Here is a 25,593-nt window from a genome sequence, read left to right on the forward strand (position 1 = left end):
ACTATAATACATACTATAATATTATACTGTATTCTGTTATAATATAGGTGTTATATACACACACATACTATATCCAGTATAAACTTGATCAATTACTCATCTATTACCAAGACTCGTAACTATCAACTGTTTGAAGAATTGTTACAAATATTTAACAGACGGTAAATAAAAGCACTTTCAGCAGGCTGGAGGGAGTGCAACAGTTCCCCCTAGCGACCGCCGCACAGAGCCGAAACCCGGCCGCCGAAAGTTCTCAGGGCTGATCGGCCTTTAAAAGACACGTAATAAAACACGTAATGTTATTACGTAATACACGTAATAAAATAGGTATAAAATATATCAGAGACGCTGAGGGGCCGCTGAGGGGCCGCTGAGGGGCCTATGAGGGCATGCTGAGGGGATGATGAGGGGCGTCTGAGGGGCAGATGAGGGGACGCTGAGGGGATGATGAGGGGCGGCTGAGGGGCTGATGAGGGGCCGCTGAGGGGTTGATGAGGGGCGGCTGAGGGGCTGATGAGGGGACGCTGAGGGGATGATGAGGGGATGATGAGGGGCGGCTGAGGGGCCGATGAGGGGCTCTGAGGGGATGATGAGGGGCGGCTGAGGGGCAGATGAGGGGACGCTGAGGGGCCGATGAGGGGCTCTGAGGGGCTGCTGAGGGGACGCTGAGGGGGCTCTGAGGGGTCGCTGAGGGGACGCTGCGGGGCTGCTGAGGGGACGCTGAGGGGACGCTGAGGGGGCTGCTGAGGGGACGCTGAGGGGCCGATGAGGGGCCGATAAGGGGCCGAGGCGCCGCCATCCCGCGTGTTCCCGCCGGGAACGGAGGCTGTGTGCGCCCGTGGCTGAAGCACAGCATCCACTGGGCTGCCAAACACCTCCGAGGCCAACCTGTGGCACAGCACCGGCTCCCCGACAGCAGCGTCACATCCTCGTCCTTCTTAAACACCATCAAGGGGCAGTGACGCACCCCTGGGCAGCTCGTTCCAATGGTTACTCAGCCGGCCTGGGAAGAAACTCTTCCAATGTCCCATCTAAACTTCCCCTAGCACAGTTTTAGGCTGTGTCCTCTCGTCCTGTCACTTGTCACCTGGGAGAAGAGCCCGACGTACATCCGCCCTCCTTTCGGGGAGTTGTAGAGAGCCATAAAATCACTGCATAGACAGCCCCAACTCCCTCAGCCGATCCTCATCGCACTGGAGCTCCTGCTCCATCTCTTAAAATAATCAGGATGGATTACTTACCTCAAAATTCAGCAGGCTGAATTGAAACCCACCACAAAAACAGAAAATTAATGGGTTTGGCTAGGGTAGTTCTTTTGGAAGTCTGGAGAGCAGGATCAGGTCACTGAAGAAATCATTGACAGGAATATAAGCTGGGAGGGGGACTAAGCCCTTGATTTACATTTATTTTTAAAAACTGATTTTAATTTCTTAAACTGAATTTGCTACAGTAAGATTACTCAGCTTCTCTCATATAATCACATAATTAATATTTTCTCTGTAAAACAGTTTAAGACACTTACAAGAAAGAGAATGACAGATCAGGGAGAAACTGTTGAAGAGGATGTTTGTCCCATACATCAGGAGGTGTTATTAAAGAAAATGTTTCTGTTCCCATAGTACAGGTTAGGCATAAAATTTGTTCTCTGACTTGCTACATTTCTAATGGTAGAATAAATACACAAGGAAAAATACCTGACAGTTGTTAACAGCCCTTTTGCAATCTGGGAAAATGTAACAATCTTAGGAGCTATAAATGTGGGTGGAAGAAGGATAAGAAAAGGGAAGATTATTGAGTATTGCTATGTGATTTTTCTTATTTTTGGAGAGATAACAGAAATTGGAATTCATTTTCTGTAGATACATCTGTGGTAATGTTCACATTAAATACGTAAAACTTTGGGTGGACCACCAAGATGAAGTGGAGAAATGGCTCTGCAGTGGAATGTCCACTTTACAGAGAAAAACATGCACTTCTTATTCTCATACTAATAGAATTTAGAAACTAAACAACTTGTGAATGCAACAGAGAAAACTAGACTGAACAGCCACCTTGGAAACCCTTGTAATATCTGCAGAGCATTTCCAGCATAGGAAAGCACTACAATAAATATTTCTAAACCAGTATTTTGACAGTCTTTGAGTGTATCTTATCACTTCTCTGCATTACTGTAAGTAACTGACTTTGATGCCTAAAATCACAAGCCAAACAATATTAAATGATAAAAAGTGGTTCAGTGAAGGTCCTTCAGATGCAAGTGTGGCAAAATGCACATGATACAGGACTCCAATAATTTTAAAAGCTGAACTAATTAGTATACATAACATAAATCATCCAATTAGACAATTGCTAAACAGAACAGTTAATTGATGAACAGTTAAGTATATAACCCCCTTTTAGTTCTGCCCCCCACTGAAGCCCTCCCTCCCAGCTTCTAGCTCCACATTTATTAAGTCTATAATATCTGGAAAAAACCAAAACGTCCTTGGTTCACTCTAGAGAAAAGACTAAGTAACTGTGTAATAATTATACACAGCTACAAATTTATGAAAAATGTATAAAAGCAAAAAATCTTTTTGGCATCAATTTCACCTAGAGAATAGACAACATTTGCTTTGTAAGCAAACATGCAAATGTTTGCTTACAAAGCAAATGTTTTTAAAGTTGCTTTTAGTGCAGTACATCTCCAAATGTTTCTGTAGTATGCATTTGGATTGTCCTTTTCTAAATAAATTATTTAGCTATGACTTTATCATAAAGGGTTAAAAACTTTTTAACCTAGCTCCTTATTCTGTGGATGTGCTTTTGTTTGTTTGCAATGAAATTGTCTCCACGGTCCAGCTGAAGACTACAAGAAGTGTTTTTTTCCACAAGAAACAGAATAGAGAATGTGACTATTGGAATTGTCAACCTGAAGATGGATGACATTCCTTTGTCATGGGAATTATGGTGATGAAAGAAATTTATTAATGTTATTGAGAAAGAAAGTGTTGAGAGATGTCCCTAAACAACATGTGGCTTCAAAGATACTCAAAATTCAGGCATCTGTAACTTTTTCGAATTTTTATTATATTGCATAAGCTGTACCATTTTACAAATCTTAGTTACATTTTCAGCGACAGATACACTGATACTGTAGTAAATACAGAGTTGAAAAGACACCTCTGACAAAATATAAAAAGGTAGAAATACTTAAAACCAGGACGCCGAATATCAAGAATGTTTTACATAAACAATATCCATACTAGAGAGTTTTTTAAAATAATTGCCAAGGTCATAAAGTGTTTGTTGAATATAAGGCTCCAAAATTCAAGGTGGTGAGCACAGTCAATGCTGTGAGTTCACCTGCCTTGCAACATCCAGAGCCAGGCTTTGTATGAACACCATGCTCTAATGAGCACTAAAATCTGCCTTTCTACACAGTGACATGTAAAAATAGTACTGTTCTAACATGTGCAACACGTGCTTCAAAGGAACTAAATCAATTACCTGGGGAATAAAGTACCAGGATGTTTTGGGGAGGGGGAATATAGGAATGTTCAGTAAGTCCTAAAACTGACTGAAAAAATTCATTTGGTAAAACAGTTTTCAGGCTGAGAGGGCTAGCACAAGAAGAAATAAGACTTTTGCCCTGCCAATCTTAAAAAAAACCTGAAGATTTTTTTTTTCAGAACACAATGAATACTGCTTTTAAAAGAAAATGAAGCTCAGATTCAATTCACTTAACCACCTTTCATATAAATTCTTTAATGTAAATGTAGCTGCCTACTGTTAGAAGTGTGGCTCAAATTAGTACAAATTACTATAAAAGTATGCTCATCTTTAACTCTGTAGGCATAGTATTGTGTTTTCATAATACCACTGAATTAAAAAAAAAAATAAAAAGCAATTAAAAAATGCAGGTTAGGCTCCTAAATTGAGATAAAAATTGGTTCTTGAAAATAAGAATTACATACCCATCTCCATACACTTTCTGCTGCTACTGGCAAGCAAAGCTAGCAGCTGAAAAAAGGACTTTTATTATAACAATGTTTATATATAAACATATATTAATTTAATTTTTGAAGTTAATATCCCAGTCAGTTTCATAATTGTAAATCAAGTGACTTCAAGATGCTTGCACTTGATATACAAAGTTGATTCAGATCCCATATGTGCATTTTTAAAAGACGCTACTGTTCAGATTGCTAAAGATATATTTTTTAAATTTCTTTTCAAAGATAAAATACCAAAACCAGGTTTTACAACAATTACCATCATCATCAACATGCAGAAGTCAGTATCCCAACATAAAAAACACTAGATCTGCCTTTTAAAATATTATAAAAGCTACATAATTGTATGAATTCAGGGGTTTTTTGGCTAACAGAAAAAAAATCCATAATGTGCTTTTCAGATAGTCAGGTGTCCCACTGATAAAATAAGTCTGATGAAAGAGAAAGGCACTTCAGCAGGCTAATTTATCTCCAGGTTTTCCTTATGTAAAGTACTAGACAACAGATGCAGTGCACTGCCTTTTCATTTGCACAGTGTTTGATCAGTAGTGTTGTGAGACTTTGTCACTTTTTAACTAAAAAGAATTTATACTGGTGCCCATTCATTTCATCCTCTTTGGTACAAATTACTGCATAAAAACAAAGGAGACAACTAAACATTTCTACATCCTGGATCATTTTTGGTGTGTCATCTCTAGCTTTGTAGTGGTAAATAATGTCCCTAATCAACACATAATTTTTACTTTCAGGTTTGTAACACTAGAGTTCTGTTTTCTGACCATTCTATGAAAAGTTTCTTTTTTTTCTCTTAATCAAATGTGATTTTTAAGTGATTCCCCCACCTTTATTTTTTTTTCATCTATAGTATCTAGCATTTGGTAACAATCTAAAAATTACTGCTAATGAACTTTCACTTAAAACTATATGTACATAAATAAAGGCTTTTCTTGCAAAAGCTGACAGCTCAAGAAGTGCCTTGAGACATAAGCCTTGCAAACCTTTGTGTTCAGAAAGAATTGATTCCACCGAAGCACAAACACATATCCATTTTCAAACTAGCATCAGAAAGAAGCTATATCCTTCCCAATTTTCCCTACTCATTCCTCTCTCCTTAGAAGGGGCTCACAGACATGGCCCACTTCTTATTCTCAAGGTAAGCAACCTCTAGATCCAAAGTCAAAACCTCTAAATGTTTCCCAAGCCTTCCAAAGAGCTGAGTGCCACAAATCCTTGCTAATTTTTGTATACACCTAATTCTGGCATCAGCATTTTAACAGTCTGTTAATGCCACAAAGAGGCAACAGAAAAAAGATCTTAAAAAATAAATTCAGTGATTCCCATAAATTCGTACGTTGAAATAATATAGAGAAATATAGAAAACCATTAGTTTGACTACCAAAGAAAGTTCACTGTGACATTCTGTCTTCTCCACATGTTACACATCATGTAGAATTTTTGGGGGAATTTAGAGCTCAGCACAGTCAAACTCCTTTTTTCACTAATCTAAAATCAAAAAGAATTCTTATCTCTAGCAGGCAAGACAGGTTTTTCCAGTGCATAAGTTCCAACACACAGCTGTAATGTGAAGACTGAGACAATCTATTCCAAAATGTTCTGTATGAATAGAAATCATAGTTATAATAATTTTAGAGTTTGATTTCTGATCCTTTTTCTTTGATGACCAGATACCTACCCTGTCAGAGAATGAGAACAACAGTACCAAACTTGTTTCCTTTGAACTCACGTAAATAAAGCCATTTACAGTAGTCTGTACTTTTTGATGATACAAGTAAGTTTGAGAAATTAGATCTTTTTTGTATATACAATGAAAAATGGATTTAAAAAGTCTGAAATATTACTGTAGGTGAACAAAATTTCAAGTAAAGACATAGGAACTTAATATGAATTCCTCAAAACCATGAGCTTGTTAGGGATTTTCTATTACATTCAACAGAATGTATAATCTCTTTTTGAAAAGGGAGCCATCAGAACCAATGCAACTCTGCAAACAGGGCAATACTGAACCTCAAAAACATCTTTCAGAAGATGTGCATATATAAATTGATTCCTACTAATGTATACAACAAAGCAAAGGATAAAATTGTCAATATCTGGGCCTAGAAAGTCATAAAAAATCCAATAGAACTGCACATTAAAAAAAAAAAATGTTTTGAGAAAATGTATTTGGTATTGGACAACAAAGTTCCTGTTACCTAGAAAGAGGACCAAAGGCATGCTCATATGACAAGCCATCTTCACATCTGAAATGGATGAATCATAATTAAACCTCTTTTAGGTTCTTTAGGCCAATTTAATTACAGACTTATTTGCACACTGTAGTGGTTTGGCCCTGGCCAGGCACCCACCAAAGCCACTCTTACCAATCCCTTGCACAAAGTGGACAGAGGAGAGAAAATGCAATGAAAGGTTCATTGAGATAAGAACTGGGAGAGATCACTCACTGAATACTGTCACGGGCAAAACAGACTCACTCACCTTGGGGATATTAACTGAATTTATTACTGACAAAACCAGAGCAGGATAATGACAAGTCAAATAAATCTTAGAACCACCTTCCCCCCACCCCTCCCTCTCCCAGCTCTACTTCTTCCCTGCAGTGACACTAGGAGACAGGAATGGGTCGGTTCATCACACGTGGTTTGTTCTGCTGCTCAGGGACAGATGTCCTTCCCCTGCTCCAGCGCAGGGTCCCTCCCACAGGAGGCTGCTCCCCATGAACTTCTCCAACTTGAGTCCTTCTCAGGGGCAGCAGTTCTCCACAATCTGCTCCAACGTGGCTCACTTTTCCCCAGGGTTCAGTCCTTCAGGCACAGCCTGCCCCCAGCGTGAGCCCCCCGCAGGCCCACAAGTACTGCCAGGACACTGCTGCAGCATGGGTCTTCTCTCCACAGGTCCTGCCAGGAGCTTGCTGCAGCACAGGTTTCCCATGGGTTCACAGCCTCTTTCAGGCATCATCCATAGGTGGATATCTATACCCCATGGGTTGCAGGGGAACAGCTCTTCACCATGTGTTGTGGGTTTGGGTGGCCAGGTTTTGACAGTGGGGGGGTCTACAGGGGTGGCTTCTGTGAGAAGCTGCCAGAAGCTTCCCCTAAGTCCAGCAGAGCCATTGCCAGCAGCTCCAGGACAGCAGCCACTGCTGACCAAGGCTGGGCCAATCAGAAATGATAGTAACACCTCTGTGATAACAGATTTGAGAAGGAAAAAGTGTTACTGTGTAGATGTAATTGTGACCAGAGAAGGGCAGGGTGAGAACACATGAGAGGAGCACCTCTGCAGACACCAAGGTCTGTGCTGAAGGAGGGGGAGGAGGCGCTCTAGGCTCGGGAACTGAGATTCCCATCTGTGATGATGATGCCCATGGATATTGGGTGTGGCTGAGCTACAGCTCATTTCCCATAGCAGCCTTCCCAGGGCTGTCCTTTGCGCTGGGAGCTGGAAAGTTGATAACACACAAGTGTTTTGGCTACTGCTGGGCAAGGCTGGCACAGCATCAGTGCTGGTTCTCTAAACTCCCTTCCAATCATCAGGCTGGGGGTTGGCAAGATCCTGGAAGGGGACTCAACTAAGCCAGCTGACCCAAATTAACCAAAGGGATATTCCATACCATGTGACATCAGCTCAGACATAAAAGCTAAAGAAAGGAGGAGGAAGTGGGGACATTTGTTATTTACAAGGTTTGCCTTCTGGAGCAACCACTACAGGTGTTGAAGCCCTGCTTCCCAGGAAGCGGCCACACATTGCTTGCTGAGGAGAAGAAGAGAACAAACCTATTATTTTCGTATTTGTGCACACACCAATTTTTACTTTTGCCTTAGCAAACTGCTTTATCTCAATCTAGGTGTTGTTTTCCATCTTATTTTTTCTCCCCTGTCCAGCTGGGAAAGGGGAACAATAGAGCAGCTTGATGGGCACCCACCATCCAGCCAAGGTCAGCCCACCACACACACCCCTCTATCTCAAACTTAATTTGCACTTTCGTGCTTGTGAACTCAATAGGAACATTTCTTTCATGAAGCAAATGCTCAGTTTGGACTGATGCATTGCTGGTACCATCCTGGTTACCTTCCATACTCTTCTAGAAACAGCACCAGACAACTGACAATCCCAACACAACAGACATATTTCACAGTAATATTTCCTGAGTAAATATTCCCAGAAGCCCAGCTGCATAGGATACTTCCCAACTCTTGAGTGTACTATAGGGCATGTCACTAAGCACCACTCACATCACAATTCAAATATAGGCATTGTAAGTTTGGTACAGAACCTTAACCAAGCTTTAAGGGAAATATTTATAAAGCCTTTTTAGGATGATTTATAATCAAACTGCCAAAGCCAAAATGCTGGAACTTATTTCACCAGGGAAACAGCCTCAAAGCCACAGAAATACATTCTGTTTACCATATGAAGCACATTAAGAGATGCATCCATTTTTCTGTTAGCCAAAGTTGAAATGATCACTTTGACAAGATGAACATTAAAATTAAAGAATATTCTGATGGCCTTTCCTTCCTCTATACATATCTTAGTTAAAATTCATGCATTCATGACTTTTGGTAAATTTAACTCTAAGATGAGTCATAAATAGTATTTATATTGCATTATAGACCAAATTTTGCAATCTTCTGTCTCATGCTCATAACCCTCCCCCCCTGACTTTTAAAGCCTGTTAAACTCCTCTGCAAATCTAGACAAAAGCAGCTCAGGCTGGCAAAATGTAGGCACATAAACCTCAAATGATCTCCCATTGTTTTAAACATAAAATAAAAAGCAACAGTGCCGAGCTTTCCTGCTCAATAAACTATTTCCAAGGCATAATTTGTCTAATCTTGCACATTTCTTCTTCATGGGCCAAACTCTCACTTATAAATATGCAGAGATCCAAGGCTATACTCTGGAGCATAGCTGGCCCAACAGCATGCAGAAGAGATGTTCACTGACAAAGAAGCCCAAACAAGACACTGGGATCAGGAGTAGATGCTGCTTCAAATGCTACCAGAACCAGTCCTTTTCTGCTGGGTGTGGACCCTTCATATCAGTCTTCAACATCCATGGGCCACAAAAAAGCAGATTTAAACAAAGCAGATGGGCAACATCTCAAGACAGCGGGGACCATGAACTGTAGCGGCCACACTTTTACACTTCCCCTTCCCCCGCTGCTGTATGGAATTGCACATGGATGGGCACACAGGGAGAGCAGTAATGCTATAGAGCTCTGCTGATAAATCCAACAGAGCACATCTGCTGGTGTCGTGGGACCAAAGTATGAAACATTTCACATTATACAAAGAAGTAGTAACAGATCCCTAGAAAAGTTCACATATAAAATACTGTACAGATGGTCACGTTGATTAGGAACAAGGATGAGGAATGGCTTTAACTAGGCTACCATTGCACTAGCAACAAGTACAAAAAAATTAAATCATGTGCCTACATTTCTCACCGTGCATTCCCAAAGGTGTGTCCAAGAATGACAGGCTAAGTAAAATGTGGGCCTTCCCCATACTGCCAGTAAAATTAGGAACTGGAAAAGTTTAATAGTAGCATTTCCCTGTTTTAAATTCACATGGAATATCAATTGCCCAGCTTAAGTTTGGTAACTCAATCTGTACGTTAAAAAAAATGAAACTGCTTGATACTAGAAAACAGCATTTCCCTTGTAAACCCAACACTGCAGAATTACAGAAGCAGGCAAGAGGTCAACAACCAGCAGGGAGAGCAACAGCACAAAGCACATAGTGTTTTAATTTATAGGAATAAGTGGCCTCTCCTCTCTTTTCTTCCAGATATTGGTTTTGCTATCTCTTTTCATGAGAGGTGGTCTATCCCTTTTTTTAGCAGAAGGGATACCAGATTCATGACTTCCTGGTAGAGATTTTTTCCTTAGACCTTCCTCATCGTGCTGTTCTAGTACTGGCCCATTCCCTCCTTCCATAATGTGTCTCACAGCCTGGTCCTCTGGAGTGCAAACAGTGGTCCCACTTTCACTGCTGCTCAGATCCAGATCTTCCAAGTAAAGAATCTTAGAATGTGGCATACTTTTAATGAAAGTTTTCTCTCTCTCCAATTTCCTGTTAGGATGATGCTCATTCATGTCCACACCAGAGTCCAGACTGGTATCATTGCTCTCAGTTTTTTTGCCCTTTTTCAGATCTATGAAAGAATGCCTCACTTGAGCAATTGGCTTTCCATCCAGGGACACAAACCATGCTCGGGGATGTGGAGATGGTTTTCCTTTAGAGAGTTCCAGCAATGTTTGTTCTGAAATCCCTTGAAGTTCGGATGAAAACGGAGTCATTACAACTGCTTCATTCAACGTCCCAGGAACAGAGACAGATTCCAGTAAGCTGTTGGTGTAGCGGCCCCAGTTGGATGTCTGGGAAGGTAAGCCCTCTTCACCATCCAGGGCATTGCTCTCATCTCTGCAGGCAGAAGGCTGGGGATGAGAGTGCACTGGAATTTTAGGGAGTGTTTGCATGTAACTCTCACGATTCATAGGTTCCATCATGGGGCCATACACCAGCTGCCCTTTCCTTGGCAAAGTTGCGGATTTAGCAGGATGCAGTTGTTCTGGGGAGTGGAAAAGGTCTGAGGTTTGAAGAATAGCAATAGGCTGATTGTAAATATGCATTAGATGTTCTGGGATATGGGAAAGCCCATACATCTCCTCTTTCAAGGAAAGGTATCTGTTTTGGTCTGGAATGTCCCTAGGAGCCTGGGAAATAGTACTGTTACTGTGCTTTGGCTGCTGTAAAAGCCTCACTCTAGCACTAGGCTCCACTGAATTTCCTGCCTGACCAGTCTGACAGGATGACTGATAAGAAGCATCCTCTGAGTAGATTTTAAAATTGTCTTGTGATTTTCCATCTTCTGTGTCTAGGGACAGCCTTCTTTGAGGGCTGTATGAAGAAATCTTCGGTGTATATAACTGGGACTTATCCTCCAGCTTTAAAGACCCTTTGACAGCATTGATGTGATTTATGTGAGTTGTTGACGTTGTCTGGTCTTTTTTTATTACCTCCAGCTTGGTTGTGTTTTTTTCCTTCTTCTGTGTCCGACGACACTTATCCCTATGCAAAAGAGAAGCAAGGTGACTGCAGAGCTTATTAGGAAACACTGGACTGTTGACTACCAAAGCTGAAGGTTAGACTTTGGTTAAGAAGTTGCAGTGTAATTTGACATCACAAACTTAAAATGAAATTCTGTAACAACAGTAATTAAAAAAAAAAAATATTAGGCTACACGTTACAATTAAGCTAAGAAGACAAGTCTTAACCTCAAAAGACTGTTTTATCAACCTCAAATTCCACTCATAATGATCTCACTGGAACTTCTTTCGCTTACCTGCAGTAACAAAGAAGAACAGCAAAAAATCCAATGATAATGACAACAGTTCCGCCCAGTATGGCCGTAAGGAACACTGTGTGGTAGGCTGTTATGTCCTTGGAAACAGCACTAATAATGGATTCTAGATTATCAAACAAAACCAGAAAACCATTAGTTCTTAAATCCAAATGATTCCACTCTATGTGCAGAGCTAATAAACTGAACAGTACTTTTCCAGTGATTTTGTGTTCCAATGGCATTATGTTCATCCTTCCCTTTTCACCTTGCTATTTCAGCAAACTAGAAAATATACAAACAGGTTACAATATAATGACAAGTTCATCTCAAGTACTAAAGCCTTACCATGACATCTACTTCATTCCAGACAAATTATATTTGTATTAATTGTCCAAACTAACTTAGAAAAATGGTCTACATTTTCTACTCAGCATTCTGTCAGCACTGTTTTTGAAATTAGCCACTGCTTCTCTGATAGATTTCTTCACATGAATTTACAAAACATGCAAGAAAATCACTGTAAGGACTCAAACAAAAGTTATCCAAGTGGCGAGGCTGCATGTCACTTCTCCTGTTGCTGTTAAATGAAGCAATCAAACTGGCAGCCTTAGTGATGGCTTGGCCAGCTGTTGCCATACCTCTCGTTCCAGGCAGTGGAGCTGCTATCCAGTAGCCCAGGTGCTGAGCAGTGTATGTCCATACTAACTGACCATCCACTTCCTTGACCATTCCTAGCCCACGGTTTACCCAAGCACCTGAGGAAAAAAAAAGAACAGACAAAACATTGCACATGCAATGCAGGATTCTTCTATACCTCAAACCATCAGCAGTTAGGCCATCAGCAAAAATACACAAGGTCACAGGAAAGCCTGAAACCTAGCCACTGTTTATTACAGCTTTAGCTAAACTGGCAAACTTCCTCTCCTGACAATTCCATTGCAAATATCCCTCTGTGGCCATTTGCTTTGAAACAAAGCATTAACATTACTTACCAGAAGTAAATTTAATATGATTCATTTTCTATTAATAACTGTCTTTCACAGATATACACATAAATAATTTGAAAAAGCCTATTATATGGCCTTCAGCATGCATGAAGGACAAGACTAAAAAATGAGGGAGCAGGTAACTGATGCCTAAGAATACAAGTTTAACATCAGCTAGCAGAACTTAGTAGGAAAACATTTTAATCTTATTAAGCTGCAATAGGATAAACAATGTTTGTCTTGAATGTTTCTCTCGTCCTCCCTGCCCTGAGGCTGTCACAGTTCAGTTGGCCCAAGGAAGTGCTATTGTTAGGACACAGAATCCACGCCATCTGTTTGGCAAGGCAAAGGAAAGGTAGTATGGTATGCCAGCTTCTACAATTAATAAAACATCCATTAGAAGAGAGAGAATTATACTTAACTCACTTAAACACATTTATTGTGGGCCATTTGTGAAATTCTAATGACAGAAAACAGCCTCGTGTAACCAACCTTACATATTCAACCTGCAAATACTGAGAGGTAGAGAGAACCAGCAGCTTTTTCAAAACACCAACAATCAACGTATGAAAACAATATAACTCATGTAAGCTGGAGTTTATATTAACTTCAATTTGATTTTCTTCCAGGACCCTTCTTTCAGTAAAGGAAAAGTATCTCCCAGCCAGGAGGTAAAGATGAGGATAGACACCTGCCACAGATGCTCCCATGCACAGCTACACCCAGAAAAAATATAATTTAGCAGTAAAACATGCAGCCTTCTCCTGGAGCTTGTGATAGCTGGCAGAGGGGAAAGGCAGCAGCAGCCAACTAGAGTTCTGCAAGTACTTTCTCAGCCACCTGAGAAACCTTGTCCAGAGACAGGAGTAATACCAGCAAACGTGGTATAAAAGGCAAAAATAATTTCTAGGTCTTCAAACAAATCCATAAGAAGCTATACAGTGTTTGCTATCCTTTTCAGCAAATTACATCTTCCCCCAATATACTCCATAAAAAATACTTAGTATTAAGAAAAAATATTAAAATGTGATTCATGAGTAAGCCCATTTTCTCAGTGGTTTACTGCCATTCAAGCAGAAGGATATAATTCTCAATTTAATGTTGAATGCAAGCCTTCTGTTTTTTGTAATTCTATTAAAATCCACAAAGTACTTTTACCACTAATGCAGCAAAGTATTTTGTAAGAAGGAAGCCACACTCAATATAGATGAACAAATTCTGCATTTACAGCAGCTGAAGTATAATTACCAAAGCTCATTTTCCAGGAACAGTCTCAGTTCCACTTGGAGTAAGCCCTGAGAACACTGCACAGGCAGACCTGTGAAAGCAGTTTCTATCTTTTTCCTGCTGCATATGGGTCAGCCCACACCTAAACAAACATCGACCTGTTCCCTTGCCACTATCAATGCTGACTTGGGAGCTCTGATTACCATCATAACATATTATCCAAGGACTTCAGAGTTTAAAATTGTGTCAGTGTCTTGCTGGGGACATCTCGCATGCAACATCTTGGAGGCCAGAGCCTCATTACTGAGTGCAGCAGGAGCTCTGCATTCAGCTCAGATGGGGGCCTGCTTCTCTTTAGGGATGCTCTGGAATGCCTGCTGCAGAGCTGAGGTGTTCAGCTGCCCTCAGTCACCAGAACCTTGACTAAAACATGCCTTGCTATTATTCAGTTACCTTGGGAAAAAGTCATTTTGCACATGTCAGATCAAAGGTAAAAAAATAAAAGGAACATACTTAAGAATAAACATCCAGAAAGCAAATACAGTTGCAAATTTTTACTGTTAGAAAGAAAGAAATGGGAGAAAAAGTACAAATTATGCCCCAAAAGTTGCTATCCTTTTTCACCATCCTCCTTTCCCTCTCCTCAGCAAGCAGCAGTGAAGGCTCCATGTGGAGCAGTACACCTCTGAGAGCATCCATTATAAACAAATTGCCTTTATTGAATCTCTGGAAAGTACATCCCATTGGAGAGCGAAAAACAACTGGTTTTACTGGGGTTTGGATCAGCATGCCATGCTCCAGGCTCCTGTTTTACTCACAAGGCCAACATGCCTTTGTAGGGATGCTGAATAGGACCCTCCACACCCACATAAACACCGTACACTGGTTTATATTCTACTCTGATGCTGTGCTGCTCCAGTTCTGTCAACTCCTCGTTTTAACAACAGTGTTGACTTCGCTTTGTTTAGGGAGGTAAAACAGCTCAGCACAGGATGATCAGGAGCTGGCAAAAGGGGCTTTGGCAGTAAGAAATTTAAATCCTGGGTGATATTTTACCACCTCAGACTAAAACCCTTCCTTTGAAGAAAAATGTTGTTTCCACCAATTACCCCTCTAAAGTCTTATAGGTGTATAGACAGACTTAATTTTCTAAGCCAAAATTTATCCTATTTACATTTTCCTCACAAAACAGCCTAGCTAAATTTTATTAGCATGTCCTTAATTCAAATCCATGTTCTTAAGGTTTTTTTCATTAAGGTGATCAGTTTCTTGAACATGTAAACAACACTTTGTTAGAGCTGGTGTCCCTCTCTCATAATCCAACTGCTGAAAAAAATTTCTGCCCGGATAAGGAGCAGGACTTGACCTCCTCACTCGCATATTCTGAGCTGGAGTGTGATGGTGACCATGAGGTGCAATGTAGGACAATCAGGACACTAATGCACCCACACCTAATACAGGTCATCTAAATGGGTTACGTGGATGTAGCTCATTACTCATTCTTGACTAAAATTAGATGTGAAGGGATGACAAAAGGTTAAGAATGACTAATCCCCAGCCTCTTCTTTGCATACTGGAAGAACTATGTTGTTCCCTTGGATAACTCTTATTTCCCCTTCATTTCACTTTCTGAATTGTTTTTGTTAACTGAAGCAATATCTATTCCAGTTCTAGCGTCAAAGGATCTTTAGAGCTACACTCTAGGAAACAAAGCACACAAACCTTCAATTCTGGTTTGCTTTCTTTTAAGAAGGAATTCACAAAATTACTAGGCTTGAAATTTAACAACACCTAAAATATATGTTCTGTGAACACTCAGCCTCCCGTGAAAATAAAAATCCAGTAAACTAAATGCAGGTAAAAGGAATGCTAATGAATTTTACCAAAGCTTTCTGAACTATTGAAAGCAGGGAAATACCTTTCAACAATTCAAGCTAGTCCATTTAAAAAAAATGATGATCTGTTGACCATGACCTCATAAAATAGTGCCATCACTGTTCCATGACCCATAGTGCCATATGCCCAAACCTACAGGCATGTGCTAGAAGACAAAATAGCAAATAACCCACTTACCAATTTTCATATCAAATGTCCAGGCAGGTACAGCATCTCCTGATTTTACAGTAGTTGCAGGAAGAGGAAGTGTAACCTGAATGGGACCATTTACGTTCAGCTCTTTCCCAGCCAAAAGAACATTTACACATATGGCAGCAAGAGGAGTTAATTCCATGCTTTTGAAACCTGAAGACAAGAAATATCTTGTAATTCTCCATTCAGTTTATTTAAAAATAAATAAATTAAAAATTAAGCTACTAAAGGCAAGTCTTCATCCACATCCAGTGATACAGTCAGCTGTTACCAACTTGGTCAAGTAAAAATCAACATTACTTTTCTTCTGAACTTTTAACAATTTGTGATTAAAACAAAACACAGTTACTTCTATACCAATACTGTAAGAGAAACAGATTTGCAACATCTGGGTTTTATGCTGACTGTAGAACTAATGATGAAGCAAAACTTGTTTTGGGGTGGGGGAGGAAGGGTCTTCCCCTCAGATAATCAGATTACAAAACACCTAACTGATGTGAAATACAGATCATACAAGAATTTTGGTATAATCACAATGTACATAACATTGAATGAAACTGAAAGCATATGGAACCTCTCCTGTAAGGATTAATTTCCTAATTTGGCAGCAAGAATTAACTGAAGAGTTAATCATGAGGCTTGTCAAAGCACTCAGAGGAAATGTTGCATTTACAAAGCAGCCTAAAAGTTTCTTTCCTTTGTTTTCCTTTCACCAGTTTGAAAATGCTCCAGAATGCCCTGTATGACAAGATGGTGAGAGAAGCTGAAACAGAATTACTAAGTAGCAGAATAATGTTAAATCTGTGCAGGCTGTTAGAGGCTGGTTGTGAGAGAACTCCTGGCACATCAGATATCAATTAGCTTCCACCTGCCCTAAAAGGAAGCCTATTCCTTTAGGGGTATATGAATAATTTAAAACGCATGCCAGACAGATTGAAGGGAAAACTCAAAGAGGATAAACACTGCTTATTCTCCAATGTTTCTTTCCTTCTGCCTTCCATTTAAAGAGGTGAAATACAGATAAGAAAGATTTTAAAATATCTATGTCAAAATATCAGTATATATGCTGCCTTTAATGGAATGAAAATTAAAGAATAGAGTATGGTTAGTTTAAATAAGCCACGTAGAGCACTCCTCCTGCACCATGATGAATTTAAGAGCCTCATGGCTTCAGATCCACTGGGAATAGAAAGAAAAGAACAAAAGAAAGATGGAACTGCACACAGCACAATCTACCAGAGATTACTGTACTTATGCAAATTAAAAAACTGTCTGAAAGAATGACAAATACTAAAAAAATCCAGTGGTATAAGAGCGGAGTTACGACTAATGAATCCACTTCTCCAGTGAAACAGATGCACAGAAAACATCATTACAAATCTGCTCTGTACACACAGGGACCACTTGGTCCCAAACTTGCCAGACTGACTGTGAGCCAAGCAGGGAGTTCCCTGCAATCTGTGTGTTGGGTGTAAGGCCCTAGAACCAATCACTCCAGTGAAAATGCAGAAAGTCTTCAGCTGAAGTTATCTGGTGCTGCTTCACTGATCTCTAGGTTCACCTCATTTACAGTCTGGCTATAACTGCATTTTTAAGGTGTTTACTAAACCAATTCCACAGTCTCATGAAATCCTGAACATAGATACATATACACATACATAAATGTAAAAAGCAGACTCTGAAGTTGTGTTTCACTGCAGCAAGATATATTCTCATACTGAATGGATCAAAACAGAGTAACACTGATTACTCACCTGATGTGTTTATACCTTACTTCTGTGGAACAAAGCTTTCTGACCTAATACAATGGAAGCAGGTTTAAGGTGACTCTTAAATTAAGCATATGTTTTACTCTGCACTCATATGCATTATAATATTATAATCCTTCTTTATAAGAATTCCTAATCATCATATTCACCCACCTGATTTATTTAGAATAATTCCTGTTGTATAGAGAAAGCTGTCCACTTTCAAAAACTGCTCTGGCACTGTCAGATAGGCTGTAACATTTGCAATATGATTTGATGGAAGTTTTATTAAAGATTTTGGAAACTGAACACTCGGTTGGGATTTGGCATCTGTAAAAGAGTAATATTTTGTCTTAGCCACAGCAAAACAGACAAGCAATGTTTTTATTACCCATCAGAAATCCACTTAGCATAACAATCTGTTTTCACCCATTTTCTCTGGGATTTGTGTATTTCCAGTCTAGCACTTGCCACAGCCCCTCGTATAGCTACATAATTAACAGAAAATCTGGCTTTAAGTAGATAGGTATTATATGAGAATTAGATGATGCTTATTTTTTTTCCATGTGGGTACAGATGGCTATCACAAAGTGTTTAGTTACAGTCTGCATACACAGAACTTACCAGACAGTTTTCCAGTAATTAAGACAGTATCTTCAAAGAGCCATATATTAGCTTGACTTTGTGGGAATAATGAGAGCGTCACGGATGAATATACTGTGGAAAATTATAATATCTGTTACTCTGTGCAACCAAAAAAAATCCTCCAAGGTCTCCAAGCCTAAAGAACTATTGAACAGAGCAGATAATAAACCAGAGAGTATATGAAGACTAAATAAATTCCTCCTGTTATCCAGAGCAGCAATTTTAGTGTTTATGCAGAAAAACCTCTGTTGAATGTTTTCTGCTGTTTTATACCTTCTATGGATAACCAAGTGACTAGAATTCTTAAAAGTGTCATTTTTTTAAAAAATATCATGTGCCTTTTTAAGAGAATGCAGTAGTTAAACAAGAAAACCAGTGAGGAAACTACTGAAGCAGAGCTGTAACATGTTATACCTGTCTTAGAGGACAAAAAGCATTGGCACTCCAAGAATCACTCAGGTCAACGGGATTTTTGTCAGAACACATTAATAGCTCTTTGCCAACTCTAGGCAAAAAAAAAATCTAAGAATTCACTGTGTGTCACAACATAACCCACTTAGATTTTAAAAGGGCTATTTTCTGGTTTAGAGTAATCAGAATTTTGACAAGTTTAACAGACCATTCACCCTTAGATCTGCATTGACAGGCATCACCTCTCTTGACTGACTTCACTGAGTTGTGCTCAGCTGACAGCAACTACCCAGACAGCTTAGGAGAGAAATTTAATTACTGCCAGATACAGTTTAATAATAGGACTGTAAGACGCTTACGTACTTGGCATTCTCGCAGTCTTCCAAGGCAAAGGTGTCAGCAGGTAGCCATCCTTGTATGAGACAATAGTTAAACTTAATCCTAATTTGTAGGGGACTTTTATTAACACTGCTCCATTGTTTCCAGTAAGAGTGGAATTTGCCAGGGTGTAGTTAACAAACACCTCTACCACCGCTTGTCGCAGGTACTGATGACTGATGGCGTCATTTACTTGAACTTTTAGCGTAAAAACAGATCCTAGTGACAAAAAGAAAAACAGGACGTCATGATAATACTTCACAACTAAGCATGATCATTTTGTAAAGAAGTCCTGGAGTTCAGGTCTTTGCTATTCATCCACTGCACAGTGGATCTCTATCTCTGGCCAAAGGCAGGCTTAACCTCACAGTAATATATCCCAGAGAAGGGGGAAACAAAAAACCTTAAGACGGGGAAATAGGGTGTCAAAAAGTGTTTCTCAAACTCAGCAAATATAACAGCTAATTAGTTAAAAACAAACAAACAAAACCATTTGAAACCAAATTACAAAGCAATCTTCCTCTTTTTGTTTAAGCTTGAAGAATGCATCTGTGACAAAGTGAGATTTACTGTGTTCTGCAATATCACACTGATAATACAGATGGTCTTGTTATCTAACCCTTGGCTTGGGACACACATTTCAAGATGCACCTTGAGTCTGTAAAGGCACAGAACCTGATGTCTACAGACAGTGGGACAACACATTTCTATTTATATGTGTAACATTATTATAAAGCCACCAAATTCATCCAGACACTGTTTTAAGCTACCATCTCCCACCAGACTTGCAGTGGGCTACTTTTCACCTTCCTACATTGCAACTTCTAAACAGTATTTCTCTATTCTAATTGGAAGAGCTGATAGTTTGTACAACACCCAGTGTCTCTCAGAGATCATAATTACAGTGACTAAAAAGTATGTTGAAAACAATAAATCCACTTGAACAACAGTCTCAAGGTGCTCTGAACCACATTCAATTTCTTTCCCACCCTGATGGCAAATAAACTATTAGGGAGTCTTTACACAGTATGTGAAAAGGGACAGAATTCCATGTTATTTCCAGAATAATTTGTTGTTAGAAATTAAAATACCTATGGATCAATATTTTAAATAACAAATTTTCCAGTATTTTGGTTATAGATATACTACTATTCAATATCACTGCATTACTTTGTATCCTAATACTTTCAAATACATGCCTCATGAATATGCATTTCTATTTAGGTCAAATGTCAAGTTAAGTTATTTGAAATGTATCTACCCAAAATTATACTTCAATTTCACGATGCAATCCCCACTGTAATTGAAATTGACATTGCACCTAGAGATTACTGCCACTGACCTTGATTTAAATGAATAGGTCTTGAGGAACTGAGTGCAATCCATCAAAAAAAAAAAAAATACACTATGTAGTGGAGATGCCCTCCAAATTGGGACTCTCTGAAATAAGTATTTATTTAGATCTATTGTATGCATGAAGTATATTGTATATTCATGCAAAAAATGACCTGCACACAAGAAAAGCTACACTGGCCTAATTTATTACAGTTTACCACACACAGAGCAAAAACTCACCAGCTGTGCTAGACCGATTCTCTGCAATGTTATACAAAAATCAGCATCTCCTTGAGCAAATTGATACATATTTTCAGAAAAATAAAAAATAAACTCCAGTGGCACTCAAACGTATTTGACAGAATTAAACAGAAAATGCACAATAATCTTGGAAAAATGTCACGTGCTTTCTTTTTTCCTTATGAAAGATATTTCGAGAATAAAATCGCTTTAAATTGCTGTGCTAGAGGGGTTTTAAATCATGGGGGGAAAAAATTATGTCATGTCAGCAAATTACAGGCTCCAAACAGCTCCTCCAGGCATTGATCCACTTACACAGATACTAGCATCATTCCAGTGGCTGCCAAAACTTGAAAAACAGGTCATTTGCCCCTGGCCAATGATTAGTTAAAAGGCTACAGAGGAGGGGAAACAGGCTGTGTACAATATTATTATCCAGTAATCATTTAGAAGTCATGAGTCTGTCATGAAATGGTATTTAAAAGTAAGAACTACACTGATACAAAATTCAAGCTCATGTCAGTAAGAAGGAATTCCAGAAATGCCTGTTATAAACTGGTATTTTACCAGCTGGAATCAAGATAGGAGAAAAAGAGCCTAGTTTTAACAGCTGAAATAAAGCATAAAAAATTAAAACCTAAAATGTACTCAGAAAGACACATTCTTTCAATCATTTCATACTTTTAATGAGCATTTTCCATTTCCTGCTGACAAAAAGCCTAACAAGAACACACATGATTGAGGGCAAATGCCACAGCCCTCCTCCAGCTGTTGGTAAATTCAGAGGCTGTTCTGTGCAAAACTATTTCTTCCTCTCACCTCCTTCAGTTACAGCCATATTAAACCCCACTTTCTTAGAACCTTTGGGTTCCAAAAAGCCAAAAAAAAAAAAAAACCCAAAAAATGACTGCAAAACTGTAGAAAGCTGTGCTATTTTCTTCATGTCCCTGAATATCCAGACACAGATTAAAGGAGACTCAACCCCAGCTCTCAGCGCCTTTGGCCTCATCTTTTGTGCCAACACAAGACTCCTCCTGAGAAGAGGGAGTTGTGTCCTGCCTGCACATGGATTTGCTAATACCAGCTAGAATACACTGTGCCAACAAGTCACTTTAAACTCCCACTCAGTTGTTTTGGAGAGGCTTTTAAAAAAATTATTCTTTGCGCTTCTCAACAGTAACGGCACAGGAGATATGAGGACACATCATTATGCCTCTACGCAAATGTTAAAAATCCAAGTGAAAAAAAGCCAGAATCCAACAGTAACAATTTTCCACTCACACAGCCACATTCACAATAGTTTTGCAGAGCAATTGTTGCAGCCTAGTTAAAAGCAGGACATTCCCAGGGCTCCAGAGCTCAGACTTTGTATGCAGTTCTGGTCCTACAGTACTGATCATTTCTTTCCAACCTTGACATCCCCTGACCAGCTCCCTCCTCAAACCAACCCCCTCACAATATGCAAATTTATCACGGATTTAATGGCATTCAGTTATTAATAATGTCACAGTAACATCCAAAAGACCTAATTAGCAAAGGAAATACCGCCTTTCTTTTTCTTTTTATAAATATCTTAATTTACAAGCCTGTGAGGACAATTTTAAGTCTCAGCTATGATGGAAACTGCTGTAGGATATTTTAATCACAATAAAATATACTGAAAAAAAAACAATTCAGATGAAAATAATGAACAGTTGGTTAGCTTTTTAACAAAACCAAAGCTGAAAACTTAAACAATGGATGAACCTTGTGCTTCTTTCTGGTCACTGACACATGCCAAACACAAGTGGGTCAGCTACATCTCAGTATTAAACAGATTTGACAGAAATCCTACAATTAGAAGAAAGAATTCAGTCCTTGCTAATTTGATTTGTGCTGCCTCAGAGGAAAGGATTCCTCTCTTGGCAGGTCCCCTGAAAATGCCAGCTCCTACAGCATTAAAATGTTTCTGATATATGTTCAAATGCAGAAGTTATTCAGACAAAGGGAAACACACACTGCCACTAAATGTACCACAGTTAGCTACTTCAGAAATGTCCTGGTCAGTAAAATTGATGATATCTCATTTCTTTGAGAAAAAAATATCTAATGCCTGGAATTTGGCTTCACATCACTATCCTACCTCAGAAATTGTATCACAGAATTAAGCCAAAGAATTGCTTGAAATTGCAAGCTGGGTACAAATGTAACAGTGCAAAAAAAACTCAATTATGGTCCAGATAATTTGTTCTTAATTCTGCAAACAAGCATGTCATCTGGTTAACATTTATGTGAGATTTAATTAACATGGTCAAGGCCAGAGCCCTCACAGGCACCAATACATTCCAAAATACACGTGTCATTAACTGAGATATGGTGATGAAAACACACACACACAGGGCACTGCCCAGGAAGAAATCAACAGATTCTGTAACCCAGCCCTTAAAGTCCCTTTCCCTATTTATCACCAAGTTCCTATAGCCAGAGGCTCTGCACCTGGAAGGAGGAAAACACACAGACAACTACCCAGTTAAGCAATTATCTTATGGGATAAACAGTAACTACAATCAAATGATTCATTAGTTCCTTCCTTCAGAGGGGACTCCTCTCACCCCTGCCCAGAGATGTTAAACCCATGCCAGAAAAGGCACACACTGATATGAGTTCTATGGCAGCTGACTACCCCAGGCTCCCTGCTCACCAGCCACAGAAAACTGGGGCTCTGCCATTTCCTTGGTCTTAGCTGACTGAACAACCCTTTTTTCCATCTTTTACATTCATAGAGCACCATGTTTTTTGGCTTCACATAATTAGGGATAGGAAAGGTGCACTGATCTGTAAAGAAAAAAATGTGTAATAAGAATAAGGGGTTTTACTACCCATCCAATATTGCAATGGGCATTGCCATGGGGGGTGGAAATCAATGAATCACAATCTAGACAGCCAACACACATCTGGCTTCAGTAAAAAAGGGTCATACAAAAGCCATCCCCCTGCCCACAAACACCAATCGTTCCTCAAAACTACAGTAATAGCAGTGACAAACTACAAAAGCACAGACTGAAAAAGGAAAAGCCGCCTTCAGTTCATGAAAAATCCACATACATGAAGGGGACTTGTGGCAGCACCTGAGGGCTGTGGGGGTGATTTAGTGCAGGGCCAAGCCCCCCTCCCCACAGGGCACCATCCATCCGTGGGTACCTTTGTTCTGGAGTAAGGTACAAAGCACTGACACAGGACTGAGCTTTCTGCCTCGTACACTGCATTAAAATGACATGATAGGTGACCCCGAAACTCCCATAACTATTTTATGGGTGTATTGTGAGAGTTATTGTCAGGCACTGGGGTGAGCTCCCTGGCTGGTTTTCAATTATGCTTCTCATAGCTATCAAATAACCTGCAAATCTAATTAATAACCTCTACAGCCAAATGTAGGCTTCATTTGTTAGCTATTAGTGTTCTTTTATCCTGTCATACTCCACGCAGTAATTTATAGACCCTAATACAAATGGGCATATACATGCATAAAGATCTTTTTAACTCTACACAAATCATTCTATCTATTCCAAATTGGTATCAGAATATCTCATTTAGAAACTAATTACGTGATTCTTTATAAGGATGTTTTATACGCTGCTCCTCTGATTTAAAACAGTAGCAGAAAATAAAGAGCAGAACATTATTTTTCCTTCCTGAAATGGAACAGGAACTTTGCTGAAATAAAAAATGCACCATAATTGTTTTGGCCTGTACAATTTTAACTTTGTCTTTATTAATTAGTTGTAAGTACAATCTGCATATTTCATTTTCAACAACTTATGACTGAACTGAGAAGCAAAGAAACTCACACTGTTCAGAAAAGGCCTGAGAAAATTCAGCAAATACCTAACCAGTTGTAAAAATCAATTCCTCAGGAAAAGAGACCCTCAGATTTAGATAAGAACAACACATGCTAGGACAACAAATACAATCATTCCACCTGGCTGCAAAAAGAAAATACTTGTAAGTTGACAACTACTGACAGTCTCACTCTTGCACTTAGCAGGAGGTGAAGTTTACACCACCCCTCTCCAGAATCACCCAGGGAGTTTAAATTTTCCAGCCAGGGACTCAACATTAACCCCAAAGTGATGGGTAAAGAACAGGGGTACATAAGGACAGACACAGACTGCATCAATTGCTAAAAATTGCCTTATTTAGGTTGATCTTAGGCAAAGTGACAGCATTATGGCTCTAATTTTAAAGCAAGTACACGATACTCTTTGAAATGCCCTTTGGAGAAAATATGTTGATGTTTTACTGCTCCATGTCAGGGGTGCTGGTCACTACTGTTCAACTACAGAAATTTACAGAAAATTGCTTTTAGACAATACAGATACCATAAAAGATACTGCAAACTTTTTTTAAAAAAACAAACTGAAGCACAGAGCTGATCAGCATTTGCTGCATTTGTATGTGAACAGGTAATCAACATAACCTATACAGTACAGTTCTGTAGCTCTGCACTCCTTTAAAATATTTTAATGTAAAATCAAAAATTAGGATGTATATTTCAGAGAAGAGCTTTGGCAAACACCTTTGCAGTGACACAGAACACATTACCAATTTCCAAGGACAAAGCAGCAAAACAGAGTCTGGGAAAGTAGGACACCACAGTATTCCCACTGCCCTATTCCCACCAATTTCCACAGAAGGCGTCTGCAAAATCTCAATTACAAGGGAGCTAAGGGTAGCTCCTGGGGGGAGCAGGCAGTCCCTTATACACAGAGAAAGGCTGTTCCATATTTACTGTAGGAGGCAGTTTAACCCAGTCTAGCCAGATCTACGTGCTTCCACCAAGCTTCACAGTCAAGAAAAAGCATAACAGGTTAGAAATTTTAAAAAATTTAGCACACTGCTGCCTAAGCTTTGTCACACATCAGGCTACTCAGGTGTTATAGATGGGTAGTACAATGGTTGGCTTTTTCAATTAAGGGATGAATATTATGTGTGTGTGTTAAGAGAAGTTTTATTGATGTGTTGTGATTTGTTGTTTAGATGTCCTCTGTTCTCTCCACAGCCCCATGGTCGCCAAGGGAAGCCTTGGCAGTTGGGACACGTGGAGGGAGCTCGTACCTGTGCCCTTGGATGGGGCATTTTGGGAATAGGGCAGGTTTGTTACTAGGGGGCACGGCATGGTAACACCCAGCCTCC

The 25,593-nt window shown here is 39.5% G+C and overlaps 1 protein-coding gene across 1 annotated transcript in view; it reads right to left on the minus strand.

Annotated features, from left to right (window-relative positions):
• Positions 1 to 3,048: 3,048 nt before the first annotated feature.
• FAM171B (family with sequence similarity 171 member B) overlaps positions 3,049 to 25,593 on the minus strand; it is a 37,593-nt gene continuing 15,048 nt past the window's right edge. The window contains exons 2-8 of the mRNA XM_058840305.1: positions 18,832 to 19,065; positions 18,037 to 18,129; positions 17,587 to 17,742; positions 15,650 to 15,817; positions 12,002 to 12,118; positions 11,364 to 11,487; positions 3,049 to 11,089 (exon numbers count right to left, since the gene is read on the minus strand). Coding sequence (XP_058696288.1) covers positions 9,763 to 11,089; positions 11,364 to 11,487; positions 12,002 to 12,118; positions 15,650 to 15,817; positions 17,587 to 17,742; positions 18,037 to 18,129; positions 18,832 to 19,065 — 2,219 coding nt within the window. The 3' untranslated portion in view covers positions 3,049 to 9,762. The remainder of the gene's footprint in view (positions 11,090 to 11,363; positions 11,488 to 12,001; positions 12,119 to 15,649; positions 15,818 to 17,586; positions 17,743 to 18,036; positions 18,130 to 18,831; positions 19,066 to 25,593) is intronic.

The sequence above is a fragment of the Poecile atricapillus genome, chromosome 5 (genome assembly GCF_030490865.1).
Source record: "Poecile atricapillus isolate bPoeAtr1 chromosome 5, bPoeAtr1.hap1, whole genome shotgun sequence".
NCBI lineage: Eukaryota > Metazoa > Chordata > Aves > Passeriformes > Paridae > Poecile > Poecile atricapillus.